At 40.6% G+C, this 15000-nt stretch overlaps 1 protein-coding gene across 1 annotated transcript in view; it reads left to right on the forward strand.

The window, feature by feature from the left end:
- The window catches only part of LOC138975831 (cartilage matrix protein-like), a 17429-nt gene that overhangs the window by 1740 nt on the left and 689 nt on the right, over positions 1-15000 (forward strand). Inside the window, exons 2-11 of the mRNA XM_070348595.1 lie at positions 677-717; positions 1411-1442; positions 2617-2747; positions 3365-3516; positions 4906-5109; positions 7814-7887; positions 10052-10066; positions 10874-11066; positions 12294-12474; positions 13744-13942. Coding sequence (XP_070204696.1) covers positions 677-717; positions 1411-1442; positions 2617-2747; positions 3365-3516; positions 4906-5109; positions 7814-7887; positions 10052-10066; positions 10874-11066; positions 12294-12474; positions 13744-13942 — 1222 coding nt within the window. The remainder of the gene's footprint in view (positions 1-676; positions 718-1410; positions 1443-2616; positions 2748-3364; positions 3517-4905; positions 5110-7813; positions 7888-10051; positions 10067-10873; positions 11067-12293; positions 12475-13743; positions 13943-15000) is intronic.

The raw sequence follows: 15000 nt of genomic DNA on the forward strand, positions 1-15000 counted from the left end.
CCAAGGGGGGCAATCATGACACTGCAATTTCAAAAGGCAATAGGCAGCGGTTGTTTCCCTTGTCAGAGTATTGATTTCACGTATTGGGGCAATCCCATGAATCAAGCTCACTATCACAATCAAAACTAACTCGCAAAGCTTTATTGTTACCATGAAAAGTGTGACGCCACAATCCGCGCGAATTTTTCGAGCCCCGTTGTCTAATTAGGCCCCCCCCCAAAAAAAAATAGTCTGTTTACGGTATCCCGACCGACCCTATTTTTTCCCGCGACCCTAGACTTTTTTTTTGGCATTTGGAAAAAAAAGAAAGAAAAAAAAAGGTCTTTGTTTTTTTGGCAAAATAACTTAAAAATATGTCTTTTTGGGAAAAACAAAATTATCCCGACCTACCGACCCTATTTTTTTGCCTATGTTACCGTAAACAGACTTTTTTGTGTTTGGCCTTAGACTAATGCCAAACCGATAATAGTGGAAACCAAATAATTTCTATGATTGTGCAAATAGTGAGAGAAAACTCGTTTTATTTCTTTACGTACCAGAAGTTTCTCTGGGTATTGGATTGTGTCCTCACGAACCAGTAAAACGATGATTCTCAGAATTGTTGGGGTAAGCTTTAAATAGCCGATAGATATTAAAGTCCAACCAGAAAACATATTTTCTTTTCTTGTTTATCCAGTGTCTCACAACTGATGCAGCACACCTTAGACATGAAACGAGGTACGTTTCTCTTTTATTCAGTAGTGCGTGTGTGTGCGTGTGTGTGTGTGTGTGTGTGTGTGTGTGTGTGTGTGTGTGTGTGTGCTTGCGTGCGTGTTTGTGTGTGTGTGTGTGTGTGTGTGTGTGTGTGTGTGAGCGTGTGCGTGTGTTTGTGTGTGTGTGTGTGTGTGTGTGTGGTTTCTCTTTTTTTTGTTCCTGCTTGTTTTGGGGGAATGTGTTTGTTGATTTGTTTCTTTTAGTTCGTAATCAAGTTTCGTATCTGACACCTTTGTCAAAATCAATTGAGCGAACAAATTCTCAGCCTGTGCAGGAAGCAGCGAGACTCTAATTCATTTTGTGTGTGTGTCCAAGGTGATGAAAATATACATGTCAGACATAAGCCTTGGTGAGTCTTTGTTGGTGCACACGATAGTCTCAAGATACAAGAAGATTTGTTTCACGAACCAGCATAATGATGTTAAAGTTGATAAAGAGTCATATCAAATAACCAAAGGGAAGTAATCGCTCTTAATGCATACGACATGTGTAATAGAGTAAGCGAGAGTTGTACGGAACCTTTTCTGCTGGTTTTTTTTTTTAATTTTTTTTTTAAGAGCGATTACTTCCCTTTGGTTATTTGATATCTTAACATCGCTCTGCCTCATTCTGTTTGAAATTCTAAGAGTCATATTGTTTTGCTTTGCGCTGTTTCAGGCACAAAAGAGAATCGTCGGAGTGCCCAAAAGGTAAGATTTTTTCCCTTAGCATTTCTCCCCTCGTCCTGGAATTGTTGTGTGTTTGTGTGTGATTGAGAAGAAATAACTTCAGTTTTGTCAACCACGTGAGACGACATTGGTCTAGTCAGGACATTTTCAAATTCAGTTTTATTTTTCATCCGGTCCATCCTTTGTTCGTCGGAGGTTGGAAGAAAAAGGTCACTCTTCCACAACACCTAAAACAAGTCGCGTAAGGCGAAAATACAATATTTAGTCAAGTAGCTGCCATTTTTCAGCAAGACCGTATACTCGTAGCATCGTCAGTCCACCGCTCATGGCAAAGGCAGTGAAATTGACAAGAAGAGCGGGGTAGTAGTTGCGCTAAGAAGGATAGCACGCTTTTCTGTACCTCTCTTTGTTTTAACTTTCTGAGCGTGTTTTTAATCCAAACATATCATATGTATATGTTTTTGGAATCAGGAACCGACAAGGAATAAGATGAAAGTGTTTTTAAATTGATTTGGAACATTTAATTTTGATAATAATTTTTATATATTTAATTTTCAGAGCTTGTTTTTAATCCAAATATAGCATATTTATATGTTTTTGGAATCAGCAAATGATGGAGAATAAGATAAACGTAAATTTGGATCGTTTTATAAATTTTTATTTTTTTTTACAATTTTCCGATTTTTAATGACCAAAGTCATTAATTAATTTTTAAGCCACCAAGCTGAAATGCAATACCGAACCCCGGGCTTCGTCGAAGAATACTTGACCAAAATTTGAACCAATTTGGTTGAAAAATGAGGGTGTGACAGTGCCGCCTCAACTTTCACGAAAAGCCGGATATGACGTCATCAAAGACATTTATCAAAAAAATGAAAAAAAACGTTCGGGGATTTCATACCCAGGAACTCTCATGTCAAATTTCATAAAGATCGGTCCAGTAGTTTAGTCTGAATCGCTCTACACACACACACACACACACACACACACACACACACGCACGCACGCACGCACATACACCACGACCCTCGTTTCGATTCCCCCTCGATGTTAAAATATTTAGTCAAAACTTGACTAAATATAAAAATGAAGGAATTGTTTCCAAACATCGTCTATTTCAGTACGTTTCCTTCCTTTCAGTTTGTCTGTTTTTCTTTATCTCTACACGCAGTGTGATTTCTTTTGTCCATATCAGAATGCCTGAGCAACCCGTTGGAGATATCCTTCGTTGTGGACGCCTCGGCGTCCATCTGGCCCGGCAACTTCACTCTTGGGCTCAACTTCATTGAAGACTTCGTCAACATCTTTGAGATTTCCCAAACCGCGGTAGGGAATTCTTTAATTATGTTTTTATTCCCCAAACAACCTTCACTTCTCTATTTCTGTCTCTGTCGTTGTATGTACTGTCTGTCTGTCTGGCTGTCTGTCTGTCTGTCTGTCTGTCTGTCTGTCTGTCTGTCTGTCTGTGTCTATTCGTCTCTGTCTCTGCCTCTGTCTGTCTGTTTGTCTGTTCCTCTCTGTCTCCCTGTGTGTGTCTCTGTGTGTCTGTGTGTCTGTCTGTCTGTCTGTCTCTCTCTGTCTCTGTCTCTGTCTCTCTCTCTCTGTCTCTCTCTCTCTCTGTCTCTCTCTCTCTCTCTCTCTCTCTCTCTCTCTCTCTCTCTCTCTTGTACACTTTCGAAGTCGCTTATTTATTCACTCTCACTACCCTACCCACTCACATACGCATTCACCCTGCCATTTATTCACACACACACACACTCAATGTAGAAATACCCTTTATTTCTAAATCAGCTATTATCAAACCGAATGAACCCTATTCTTTTGCTTCTCACACACAGGTGCGTGTGTTCGGCGAGAGAGTGTACGACAAAGACCTTTTCTTCAAATATCAGCATTTTCGTAAAACGAATTAACCCCATTCCTTTGCTTCTCACACATATTAGGTGCGTGTGTCCCTGGTGACCTATGGCGAGGTAGTCTACGATCAAGACGACTTCGGTTTCGCCGACTACAGCAACAACCAGGACTTGATGGAGGCCATCTCCAATATCCCCTACCGCAGTGGTATTATGACCAACACCAGCGGAGGCATCTGGTGAGGATAACCTTTGCTTGTTTGCCAGGGCCGTCCCTAAATGAGCCCAAAGTCGACATTGTGAAGACTTCCGCCAAGTCGTTTTTTTTGACCGAAAACTCAATGCTAATGCTTTTAGTGCAGCGAGCTTCGCGAAGTCAACGTCGTTCAATTAATGACAGGCTTTAATAAAGATTACAACGAGGAGGAGGAGGAGATGATGATGATGATGATGATGATGATGATGATGATGATGATGATGATGATGATGATGATGATGGGAGGAGAAAGATGGCCCTGCTGCTGCTGCTGCTGATGATGATGAGGATGATGATTTTTGAAGTAGTTCATACTTCAGGGCTCCCCAGAGACGCCTCAGCTAGAGGGACCCAGGGCCAGAAGGTTCATATTCTTACTGTTGGAAGGCACACGCCTCGCCGACTCATGATCTTTAGAGCACTCATGTCAATGTAAATATTGCAATATGTGTTCACTTCTCTGAGCCCTTAACAAGCACATTATGGCCATATTGGTATTAACTCCGAGAAATTTGCGTCAGTACAGATCGGGCTTAACATTCTAACATTGAGCATGATAAGGAATATCTAGTGCGTCCCTGGAACCGCTCTTTTCAGGTTTAGCGCGGGACCCCTTCCACGAATTTTTAGAACGTGTTTTTGCCTTCTAGTGCGGTGTAGAACCATAGACCATTTATCCTGGACCGCCAACTAGCTCTCTCTCCGCTCTTTCTCTCTATTACGAGGTAGCGGCCTCTCGCATTTAGGAACCTACGCTTACATGGCCTTTCAGAAATCAGGGGGATGTCATATCCGGTGTCGATTGTAAACATGGACGAAGTTGCCGAGGTAAGTTCTGAAAATGCTAAAATAAACTCAGCTAAAATGCATATGGAACATGTTTTTCGATGAGTTTTGTTAAGTTTAGTTTGGAGTTTTGGAAAATCCAGTTCATTGTCACCTCCCATTGTCACAAATAACTGGAGCGTGCTTTCTTTTCACTGTCTTCGAATTGCTGGCCTTTCAAACCGGATGCTAAGCGCCCCTGAAAGTCGAGCGTCGTAACCTCGAAGGGTCACGTGACGAGTTGGCGGTCCAGGCTATTTGGTCTATGGTAGAACGCAAAGACGCACAGTGTGGCAAGCCCTGCTATTTATACTGTATTACAATTGAACCCCTCTGTTAAGACAGATTTAAGACTCCCTTTTTTCTAAGACACTGTTTTCTCAGATTAATCTGTTCAAAACCTCTGTAAATGTATCCCCATTTTAAGACCCCCTCCGTTTCCCTCCATTGTAGGGCTTCCTTCTTTTTAAAAGCCTGACTATCTGACATTTTCGGAGTGCTTAAAAGAGGGGTTCCATCAGATTTCTGTTCACTCTTGCTTTTACAGGCACATGCTCAACAAGCAAATGCCCGAGGCCAGAGAAGGCGTGCGTCGCGTGGTCATTGTGCTGACCGACGGAAACTCCCAGGAAACTGCCTTGACCAAGCGAGCGGCTAAAGACGCCTTAGATTCAGGTCTGGAGGTGTTCGCCATTGGCGTGGGACACGATGTGTCACCTCAGGAGCTTCACAACATCGCCAGTGACGACAGGTGAACATTTGCAGTGCTTGTGTGTGTGTGTTTGGTAGTGTAATGTGTTTGTTGTTGTTTTGTTGGTTGGTTGGTTTTTACATTTAGTCAAGTTTTGACTAAAAGTTTTAACATAGACGGGGAATCGAGACGAGGGTCGTGGTGTATGTGTGTATGTGCATGTTTGTGTGCGTGTTCATCGTACTCTGTCATTCATGAAAATTCGATGTCGGAAAATCTGTATGTTGGAAGGCGGCTTCGAACCTTTGGCACCAATTGTACGAGGCATAGGAGAGAGGAAAAAAAGACCACTAATAACTACAGTCTGGCAGAGGTCGTGGGCGAATTGCAATTTGCATTAACTTCATTATCAGATATAATTACGTGATATTTAAGGTGGCCTTTATGAGTCAGAAAATACAATGTAGTCATTGACATCTCTGTTTCTAACATGTTTGTTGTCGCTTTTAGCATTTGCAATTATAACCTGCAATTTCAGCAACGCAGCATTTGACAATTAGATATAATTATCCCAATTATCATCCCAGGTGTCTTCTTTCTAATTCAGTGATGGCGGTAGTAATTTTTCAATCCGTAACATGTAGCAAATAATGTATGCATGGAGCCAAGAACACTCACACAGAGAGATTGAGATAGATAGGTCATTCATGACTCATTCAGGGGATGGAGTCAACATAAGTATGATAAGGGGTGTGATTACGTTACATTTGCATACAGACCTCTGCAGTAAACATGAAACATGTAGTAAATAAAGCATGCATATAGTCAAGAACCCCACACACAGAGATTGAGAGAGATAGGTCATTCATGACTCATTCAGGGGATGGAGTCAACATAAGTATGATAAGGGGTGTGATTACGTTACATTTGCATACAAAGCTCTGCAGTAAACATGAAACGGCATATCGGAACAATGGACAATTTTGTTGGGATCATTGTTTTAAACACCGAAGCACAGGAAAACGCCGTTTTGGGTCACCTTCGTTATTTTTCCTGATTCGCTCTTGTTGTACTCATCGTCTACTACAATGCATCCCTTCTCACGCCACAAATCTCACCATTATTCAGTAACCCCTCTTCCCCCCCCCCCACCACCACCAAACTACCCTGTTATTATCTGGTATATCATTCCGCACTCACCCACTGTTCTTCTTCCATTAACATGTCATGTGTCAAAAGACCTCTGCTAATTTCATACAGATGTCCCCGAGTAATGATCATAACTGATGGCAGTAATTGTTCGTAGATGATATGATATTGCTTAAAGTTCAAATAGTCAATTATGACTCGTTAACTTTTCTGATAATTTGTTCGACGTGAGCTTCGCTTTCTCCTGTCATTTTCTGTCGTATGTGAAGAGTAGTTTGAGTGCAGATTAATAAGAGCGCCAAAGTGATTCTATGTGCTCCGTTTGTCCCGTTTAGATGTCGACAATTTGTGTATAATTATAACTTTATGATTATGACATCGCATTATTTTATCTGATTGCCTTTGCTGTTGTCATCCAGGCCTGCAGGTGCCTGTAAAGTTGTTGGTTCTTTAACAACTTCAGTTACCACACTACCTCCTTCAGACATTTGGTCACCACACCAGTTAATGTATTTGTAGTTTGCTGTAACATAATGCAGCTTTCAATGACTGAAATACGCCTGGTATTGTCCAACCCCGCTGTCTTTTTTTTACCGTGTGCTTTCATCGAACCAACTGACCGTAACAGCCTGCGTGAAACGCATGGTCAGTGTATGAAGGTATCCAAACAGGTTGTCTGAGAGCACATCGAGATTCGCACCGTTTAGAAACAGTCTCAGACAACAGTTGTCAAATTTTAGCAAACAACTATTAGCTTAAAAGGAATTTAAACCATGTTAAAAGACAATTTTAAAACGGTGTTATTTGTTGGAGGGGGCAATTAAGTCGCTACAAGATAAATTTTTTATGTTTTTAATATATTTTTTTTTAGCGGAGAACTCTTTGGTGAGGCAGAAATATGCGACGGGTGCGGCGGTTACTGACACAGACCCAGAAAGTGTGCATTATCAGCCGTGACATATATCATAGCAAACTGACGCATCTGCAAACTCATGTTTGTCTCGTTCAGCCGATATATACTGGCGAAGAAGAGGAGATTCAAACAGAATGCCTGAGTTCACATCCGGTTGAAGGTCGGCGCGGGTTAATCGCAAGAGAGAGGAGTGTCGTCCGAGACTACAGAAGGAAACTACTTGGGAAGTATTGGGGGCTTTGTTTTCAAATGTACCATGCATATTTTCAATCAATGAGTCTTATATCGCGCATATTCCGTGGGTACAGTTCTAGGCGCTCTGCAGTGATGCCGTGTGAGATGAAATTTTATACGGCCAGTAGATTGCAGCCATTTCGGCGCATATTTACCTTTCACGGCCTATTATTCCAAGTCACACGGGTATAGGTAGACAATTATTAACTGTGCCTAAGCAATTTTGCCAGGAAAGACCCTTTTGTCAATCGTGGGATCTTTAACGTGCACACCCAATGTAGTGTACACGGGGGGAGGTTCGGACACCGAAGAGAGTCTGCACACAAAGTTGACTCTGTGAAATAAATTTCCGCCGAACCGGGGATCGAACTCACGCTGACAGCGGCCAACTGAATACAAATCCAGCGCGCTACCAACTGAGCTATATCCCCGCCCTATTTTGTATATGACTCCTGTTGTTTCTTTCAGACACGTGTTCGTGGTGTCAGCCTATCACATGTTGGAAAGCATCAAGAAACGCTTGTCCTACGAAGCCTGCAATAGTAAGACTCATTTTTTTTAATTTTTTTTTTGTTATAGTATATGGCCCTTTTTCATCTGCCACTCGTTGTTGTTTGTTGTTTGTTGTTTGTTGTTGTTGTTGTTTTTTTTGTTTGTTTTTTTTACCTCAGTTGCATGCAAGGCTGCCCATCTTTTTTGCCTCTTGTTTTTTTTTTTTTTTTTTTTTTTCTTTCTTTCTTTTTGGGCGGTGAGCATATCCTTCTTCATTGGTCTTTTTTTTTAATGAAATTTTAATTTTGTTTTCTTTTACATTACAGGTTACATTTCCATTAAATTACTTTTTAATTCAACAACAATTTAACTAATGTTTGCGTGTATGTGCGTGTGTGTGTGTGTGTGTGTGTGTGTGTGTGTGTGTGTGTGTGTGTGTGCGTGTGTGTGTGTGTGTGTTGTTGTTGTTGTTCCCATAATTCTGTTATATAATACATTTTCAGCGGGACAATACATAACAAGTTAATTAATCCAACGCTCAATAGACAAAGGCGAGAATTTACAAATTACCAATTACAGTACAAGTTTTCAGCACAGCATCATACAGCGCATATATAAATATCTTTACATTAACAGCACTATACTACTAGTTATCTATATTCTTATACACAGTTCAATTTTACTAGAAATTTCGAAGTCGAACTTGGTTCTGAAATAAGATCTTCATGTTAGTTTTTGGATTTCCGTACTTAAACTGGCTTATGCACATTTTCGATATCAATATAAGGTGATTAATTATGAAGGTTTTCTCTCTGGAGATACCCAAAAAGAGCCTCTTCGCAGCTTAACTTTATATTTTTGCCTGTACATTTAAATATGTACCCTTGACATTCCTGCCATATGGGTTGCACTGCTCTACATTGCCAAAAAAAGTGCTCGATGAAGTCGGTTTCGTTACAATACTGACAAAGATTTGTTTGACGAATTCCCATCTTATGTAGCAAAATATTGGTGGGATATATATTGTGTAAAATTTTCCAATGCAATAGACGAAGACGGGTTTCTGTCGAGCATTCGTTAGCTAATTTCCAGTGTTTATCTTCTAATGTAATATTTAATTTGTTCGACCAAAACCCAGCTGAGCTTGGCTCCTTTATCTCATAATTTAACATCTTTATGCGAATTTGGCGTGGAGATAATTGTATAAATGGCATATGATCAGAACGGGCCTGACCCGTATCACGCAATAATAGAGCTTTAATAGCAGTCTGTATTGCATTATATTCAAATAGGCGAGACTGTTTATATCCAGTTCGTTCACATATTTCCTCAAAAGAGCACATGTCGTTATCGTTAAAAACATCTTTAACAACGCATATTTTAGCCTTTATCCAGTCATTCATGTATAGCGTTTGCTTCCTGTACCTTATATTTGTATTATTCCATAAGGTTTGATTGTGTACACTTATCTGCTGTTCATTACTGCTTATTTCTTTGATCTTGTGTTTATTGTTTAGCCAGGTGATAAAAGCTTGTTTCCAGAAATATTGCTTTATGGCACTTAGTCCTTTAAAATGTTCTGCACTCACATTTGAGCGCAGACAGCATAAGCGTTCGCCCAGATTTAAAAAGGATGCTAATGGAATTTGTTGCCACTTTGCGTTACTTCCGTCCAGCAGCCTCATAATCCATGAAATTAGAAATGATGTTTGTACATCTTTGACATTAATCATTTTCAGACCTCCAAGATTTGTCTCTTGGCACATTACTTTTCTATTAACTTTTTTGTTTGTTGTTGTTGTTGTTGTCGTCGTCGTTGTCGTCGTCGTCGTTGTTGTTGTTGTTGTTGTTGTTGATGATGATGATATTGTTGTTGTTTTCATTTTCTTCTTGGGAAATTTGTTGAAAACAATGTTGATAGTTGTATTCATTTGCTTCTAATAAGACGAATAGGAACTGCTCACGGGGGTTATTTTGACCAGGAAAATATTGGCATATGGTTTGGCTCTTTGGGTTTAAAGTTTGGTTTCATAGTAAAAACTGCTTGTAGTTTTAGAAATGTTAAATCCTAAGGGACTGTTGGGAAGACGTACTGAATAAGATCGCCACGTGAAAGTATACGACCAGAAGGGATTTAAGTACAACAAGTGGGCTTAAGTTTTGCTTCTTTCTGTAAACAAATGAACTGATCAATATGTGTTTTCTATGTTGCAGTTCCCACCCAGCCAGGTAAGTCTGGATTTTGTTTTATTTAATTTAACCCTCTCGCATAATGACGGGAGTTCGTGTCCGGAAAAATACACACTTACCTGGCCTCTCAATCTGAAGTTGCCATTATTTTGAAGTGGTGGCTTGGTGGCAATGACCAAAGGTGTAAGGAAAGGTCATCAGAGCGTGTTAATGGTACTGGGCTCCGAGCAGTCACATGACCAACAGTGCAGTGGGACTGAGAGATCTTGATAAAGATGACACTATTGGTATCCCCAAATCTTTCAAACAGGAAACCATGCCTTCTTTACGATTCAAGACTATGATCATCAATTCCGATGATGCATACATTCACTTGTGATGGGACTGATGAGCTGCGATTCGAACCGATTGAAAAGATATTTTTGCTGAGGCGCTATTTAGTTTCCGCACATCGGCATTTGGATATTGGTATTTGACCAGAGTGAATATTGATCAAGTGTGCGCATGGTCAGGTAATTACACAGTGGCAAATCTGTTCAAAGCGCATGCGCACTAAGTCACAGCATGGTTTCTCCCAGCTGTAAACCAGCTTTTGAATACTATGGAAACAAAATAATAATACATGTCTACCATATAAGGCACATCAACTACAGTCAGAGAGTGTACAACAATAAGTTATTACCCTAGGTACTTTGTTGAAACTTCCGATGTCGTAATGATATTTTTTACATTCTTTTCTTTATTATTCTTGATTTGGGAATGCTAACATGTACGTCTGTTTGTTTCTGGTTTTATCTTAACAAACAAGGAATAATAATTGTCTTCTTTCTCGTGCTTCACGTGCAGTATGTGAGATGGATCCCGTGGACCTGTCGTTCGTGATCGACTCCTCGGCCAGCATAGGCGAGGGAAACTTCAGTGTGGGCATGCAGTTCGTCAAGGAGTTCGTGGACTCTTTCCAACTCAACCCGTCGGCCGTCAGAGTGTCATTGGTCACTTTCGGCGAGGTAGTCTACACCGAAGATGCCTTTGGCTTTGAGTGAGTGTTTTTTCTGTTTTGAAAGTTGTGGTTATTTGAAAACCATTATAATCAAGTAAAGAGACAGAACAAAAAGTAGGCTGGCAGATTGGCAGGCAGGCTGGCAGGCAGGCAGGCAGGCAGGCAGGCAGGCAGGCAGGCAGACAGGCAGGCAGACAGGCAGGCAGGCAGGAACGCAGGTAGGCAAACATACAGACAGACAGACACACACACTAGACAATGCTGGTGGTTAATCTTTACAGAGAACAAGATCCACCTCCTTGCACACTTTTCTTAGCTGTCTTTCTTTATTTGGTGTTTAACGTCGTTTTCAACCGTTCAAGGTTATATCGCGACGGGGAAAGGGGGGAGATGGGATAGAGCCACTTGTTAATTGTTTCTTGTTCACAAAAGCACTAATAAAAAAATGGCTCCAGGGGCTTGCAACGTAGTAAAATATATGACCTTACTGGGAGAATGCAAGTTTCCAGTACAAAGGACTTAACATTTCTTACATACTGTTTGACTAAAATCTTTACAAACATTGACTATATTCTATACAAGAAACACTTAACAAGGGTAAAAGGAGAAACAGAATCCGTTAGTCGCCTCTTACGACATGCTGGGGAGCATCGGGTAAATTCTTCCCCCTAACCCGCGGGGGGGAACACTTTTCTTAGGAGATCTTTTATCTGTCATTGATATAATGCAACCGCACACTCTTACGTTAACAGATGTAACTTCTACTAAAGTGTTCATGCCCGAGTAGTCTTATCAATTTAACAAAACTCTCGATCATTTACAAACGCACATACTTTAGAAACTACTCGGACAAAAAAGACTATGACACAACTTTTGATCATTAAAATCAAATTGTCTGTGGAACAATGCATGGCACTACAGTACCCCCGCAGACAAGCAAGACAAAGGTAGGATTTTGGATAATTTAAAACATGTGGCTGAAAACAACACCAACGTATAGTACTACAAAATGTATTCGGACAAGAACGACTATGTCAGAAATGACAGGTCTAATAAACAAAGGGAAGTTAGCGCTCTAAATGCATACGACATGTGTAATAGAGTGACAGTTGTTCGGAACCAGTCTCCTGGCACCTGAGAGAATAACAAGCATTGGAATGAAGAAGCGACTTTCTGCCTCATTTGTTCAAGACTCTGGACCGGTAGAAATTACAATCAATAATATTAAAATCATGATTGTAGAACAATTTACGTTTACTACTACAGCACTTATACGGACAAGAAAGACGTGCTGGACACACTGGCGGGGATCAAATGGAGGCACGGAAAGGAAACCAACACGGGGGCGGGCATTAAGTACATGCAGGTCACGCAGATGGCCAAGGCAAGACCCATCGCTGCCCACATCTGCATCGTCATCACCGATGGAGAGTCACAGGAAACAGAGGTTGGTAGGCCTAATACTACCGGTATTAGCTTCTCGTCCCCAGGAGAAAAATAATAACAACATTTACAACGTTTAAAAACAGGCAATGAAGAAGGTATGAACAACGTGCATGCAACAGAGGTACACATACAACATACACGTTTTTAAGTTTACTCTAGGATGTGCTATTTTGATTAGACATGCCTATTGCCGACGAGTCGAAGACGATGAAGAACAAATGAGTGGTCGGAGCTGTATTGTCTTTGTGCGATTTGAGGTTGATGTAACAAACGGAAGAGTTAAGTGTTTGTTCGTCAGTTTGCCCAAAAAAACCAATAGCAAGCAAAAGGGTTAAGAGTCGTTTTAGCTTAATGAAGAAAAATAAACACCAAGCAAACAAATACAGTTACTGTTCATGACTACGTAGAAAAATAAGGAGCAAGCAAACGAATACAGTTTCTAAGACATGTAAGCCGAAAAACATCAAGCAAGCGAAACGATCTAAGTTATATTTATCTTCACACAGAGAAACAAAGAGCAAGCCGTTCAATCTTAGCTTTTTTGATCTGTAATCAGAAAGGCAAAGAAAAAGCAAAACAATCTAAGTTCTATTCATCTTCATGCAGAAAATAACAAAGACCAATGTAAGCAAATTATGTTCATTTCATATGTATGCAGACAAATAAGGACCAAGCAATTCAAACAATGTTCTGTTTATCTTCATGTAACAAATCAAAGAGCAACCAAAACATTCTGAGATCTCTTTAAGCAGGAAAGCAAAGACCAAGCAAAACACATCTAATTTCTGTTGTTGTTTTTATTCAGCAAAGCAAACAACAAGCAACGCATTCTAAGTTATGTTTTACTTCATGCAGAAAAAAACCCAACAACAACAACAACAACAACAACAACAACAACAACAACAACAACAACAACAACAACAATTAACTGGAAACATTGTAAGTTGTGTTTATCTTAATACAGAAATACAAAGAGCAAGCTATTCAAGCCTAGTTCTGTTCCTCTTCGTGAAGAAAATCAAACAACATCCGAAATCAATCTAAGTTGTGTTAATCTTTATGTAGAAAAACAAAGAGCAAGCTATTAATCAATCTAAGTTCTGTTCATCTTCATACAGAAAAACAAACAACATCCGAAAACAATCTGAGTTGTGTTTATCTTAATACAGAAATACAAAGAGCAAGCTATTCAATCCTAGTTCTGTTCCTCTTCGTGTAGAAAATCAAACAACATCCGAAAACAATCTGAGTTGTGTTTATGTTCATGCAGCAAACGAAGGAGCAAGCCAAGGCTGCGCAGGACGCTGGCATCGTGATGTACGCGATAGGAGTGGGCAAGATCGGGGAAAAGCTAAACGAGGAGGAGCTCATCAACATTGCTGGCGACACTAGCCGTGTGCTGACGGCTGAAAACTATGCCCAGCTCAACCTCCTCAAGGACAGCCTCACGGACATAACCTGCCAAGGAAGTAAGTGGAATAGACCAATTGTGACCCTCCACCACGGAATTAGTCGCATTTCACCTTTGCATGATGTTCATATGTTTACATTTTCCTAGAGAGTTGTTTATGCTCTACCCAGTGGTGAAAACCGTTTTAAAAAAGAGCGAAAACCGTTTGAGTTATAAGCCTGTGACTAAGGTGATCCTCACACTGTTACCAGACACTCCCCGGACTTATATTAAGCCTTAGCGCAGAACCGCGCGAGGTGACATGCGACTCATTTCGTGGTGGAGGGTCACAATTCTGGATATAACTCTGTCGGTTTGTATGGGTTGTGAAAGAGTGAATACTCTTACTTTTACTGAGGCGTGCTCCTCGTCCATTTATTTCATAAGCACCCCTCTCTTTTGACTGGCCTATAATGTCACGTGGGAACGTTTGCCTCACTAAAGGCAAGAGTATTCACTCTTTTACAACCCATACAAACCCGACAGAGTTATTCCCGAACATCGTGTATTTTGATTGTTTAGTGTCAGACGTAGGCAAACATTTTTCAAGCGATGCAACTATTTCAAGGAGATAAAACTTCTATTTTTTCTGTGTATTAGTTTGTTTGTTTGCTTAACGCCCAGCCGACCACGAAGGGCCATATCAGAGCGGTGCTGCTTTGACATATAACGTGCGCCACACACAAGACAGAAGTCACAGCACAGGCTTCGTGTCTCACCCAGTCACATTATTCTGACACCGGACCAACCAGTCCTAGCACTAACCCCATAAAGCCAGACGCCAGGCAGAGCAGCCACTAGATTGCCAATTTTAAAGTCTTAGGTATGACCCGGCCGGGGTTCGAACCCACGACCTCCCGATCACTAGGCCAACCGTGCCGGTCCTGTGAAATAGTGCTTGCGAAAAAGTTTCTTCTTAGTTAGGAATGGCTTGTTATAACTTCGTCCCTTTGTTTTTCAAATCATAAAACTAATCCAGGAGCATAAGGATCTGCATCTGTTCAGAACAAAATTGTCACTAAAGTTGAAATCAAATATGTGCTCGGTTTTTGTAAAACATATGACTTTTTAAGTAAG

This window comes from Littorina saxatilis, linkage group LG9 (assembly GCF_037325665.1).
Source record: "Littorina saxatilis isolate snail1 linkage group LG9, US_GU_Lsax_2.0, whole genome shotgun sequence".
Lineage (NCBI taxonomy): Eukaryota > Metazoa > Mollusca > Gastropoda > Littorinimorpha > Littorinidae > Littorina > Littorina saxatilis.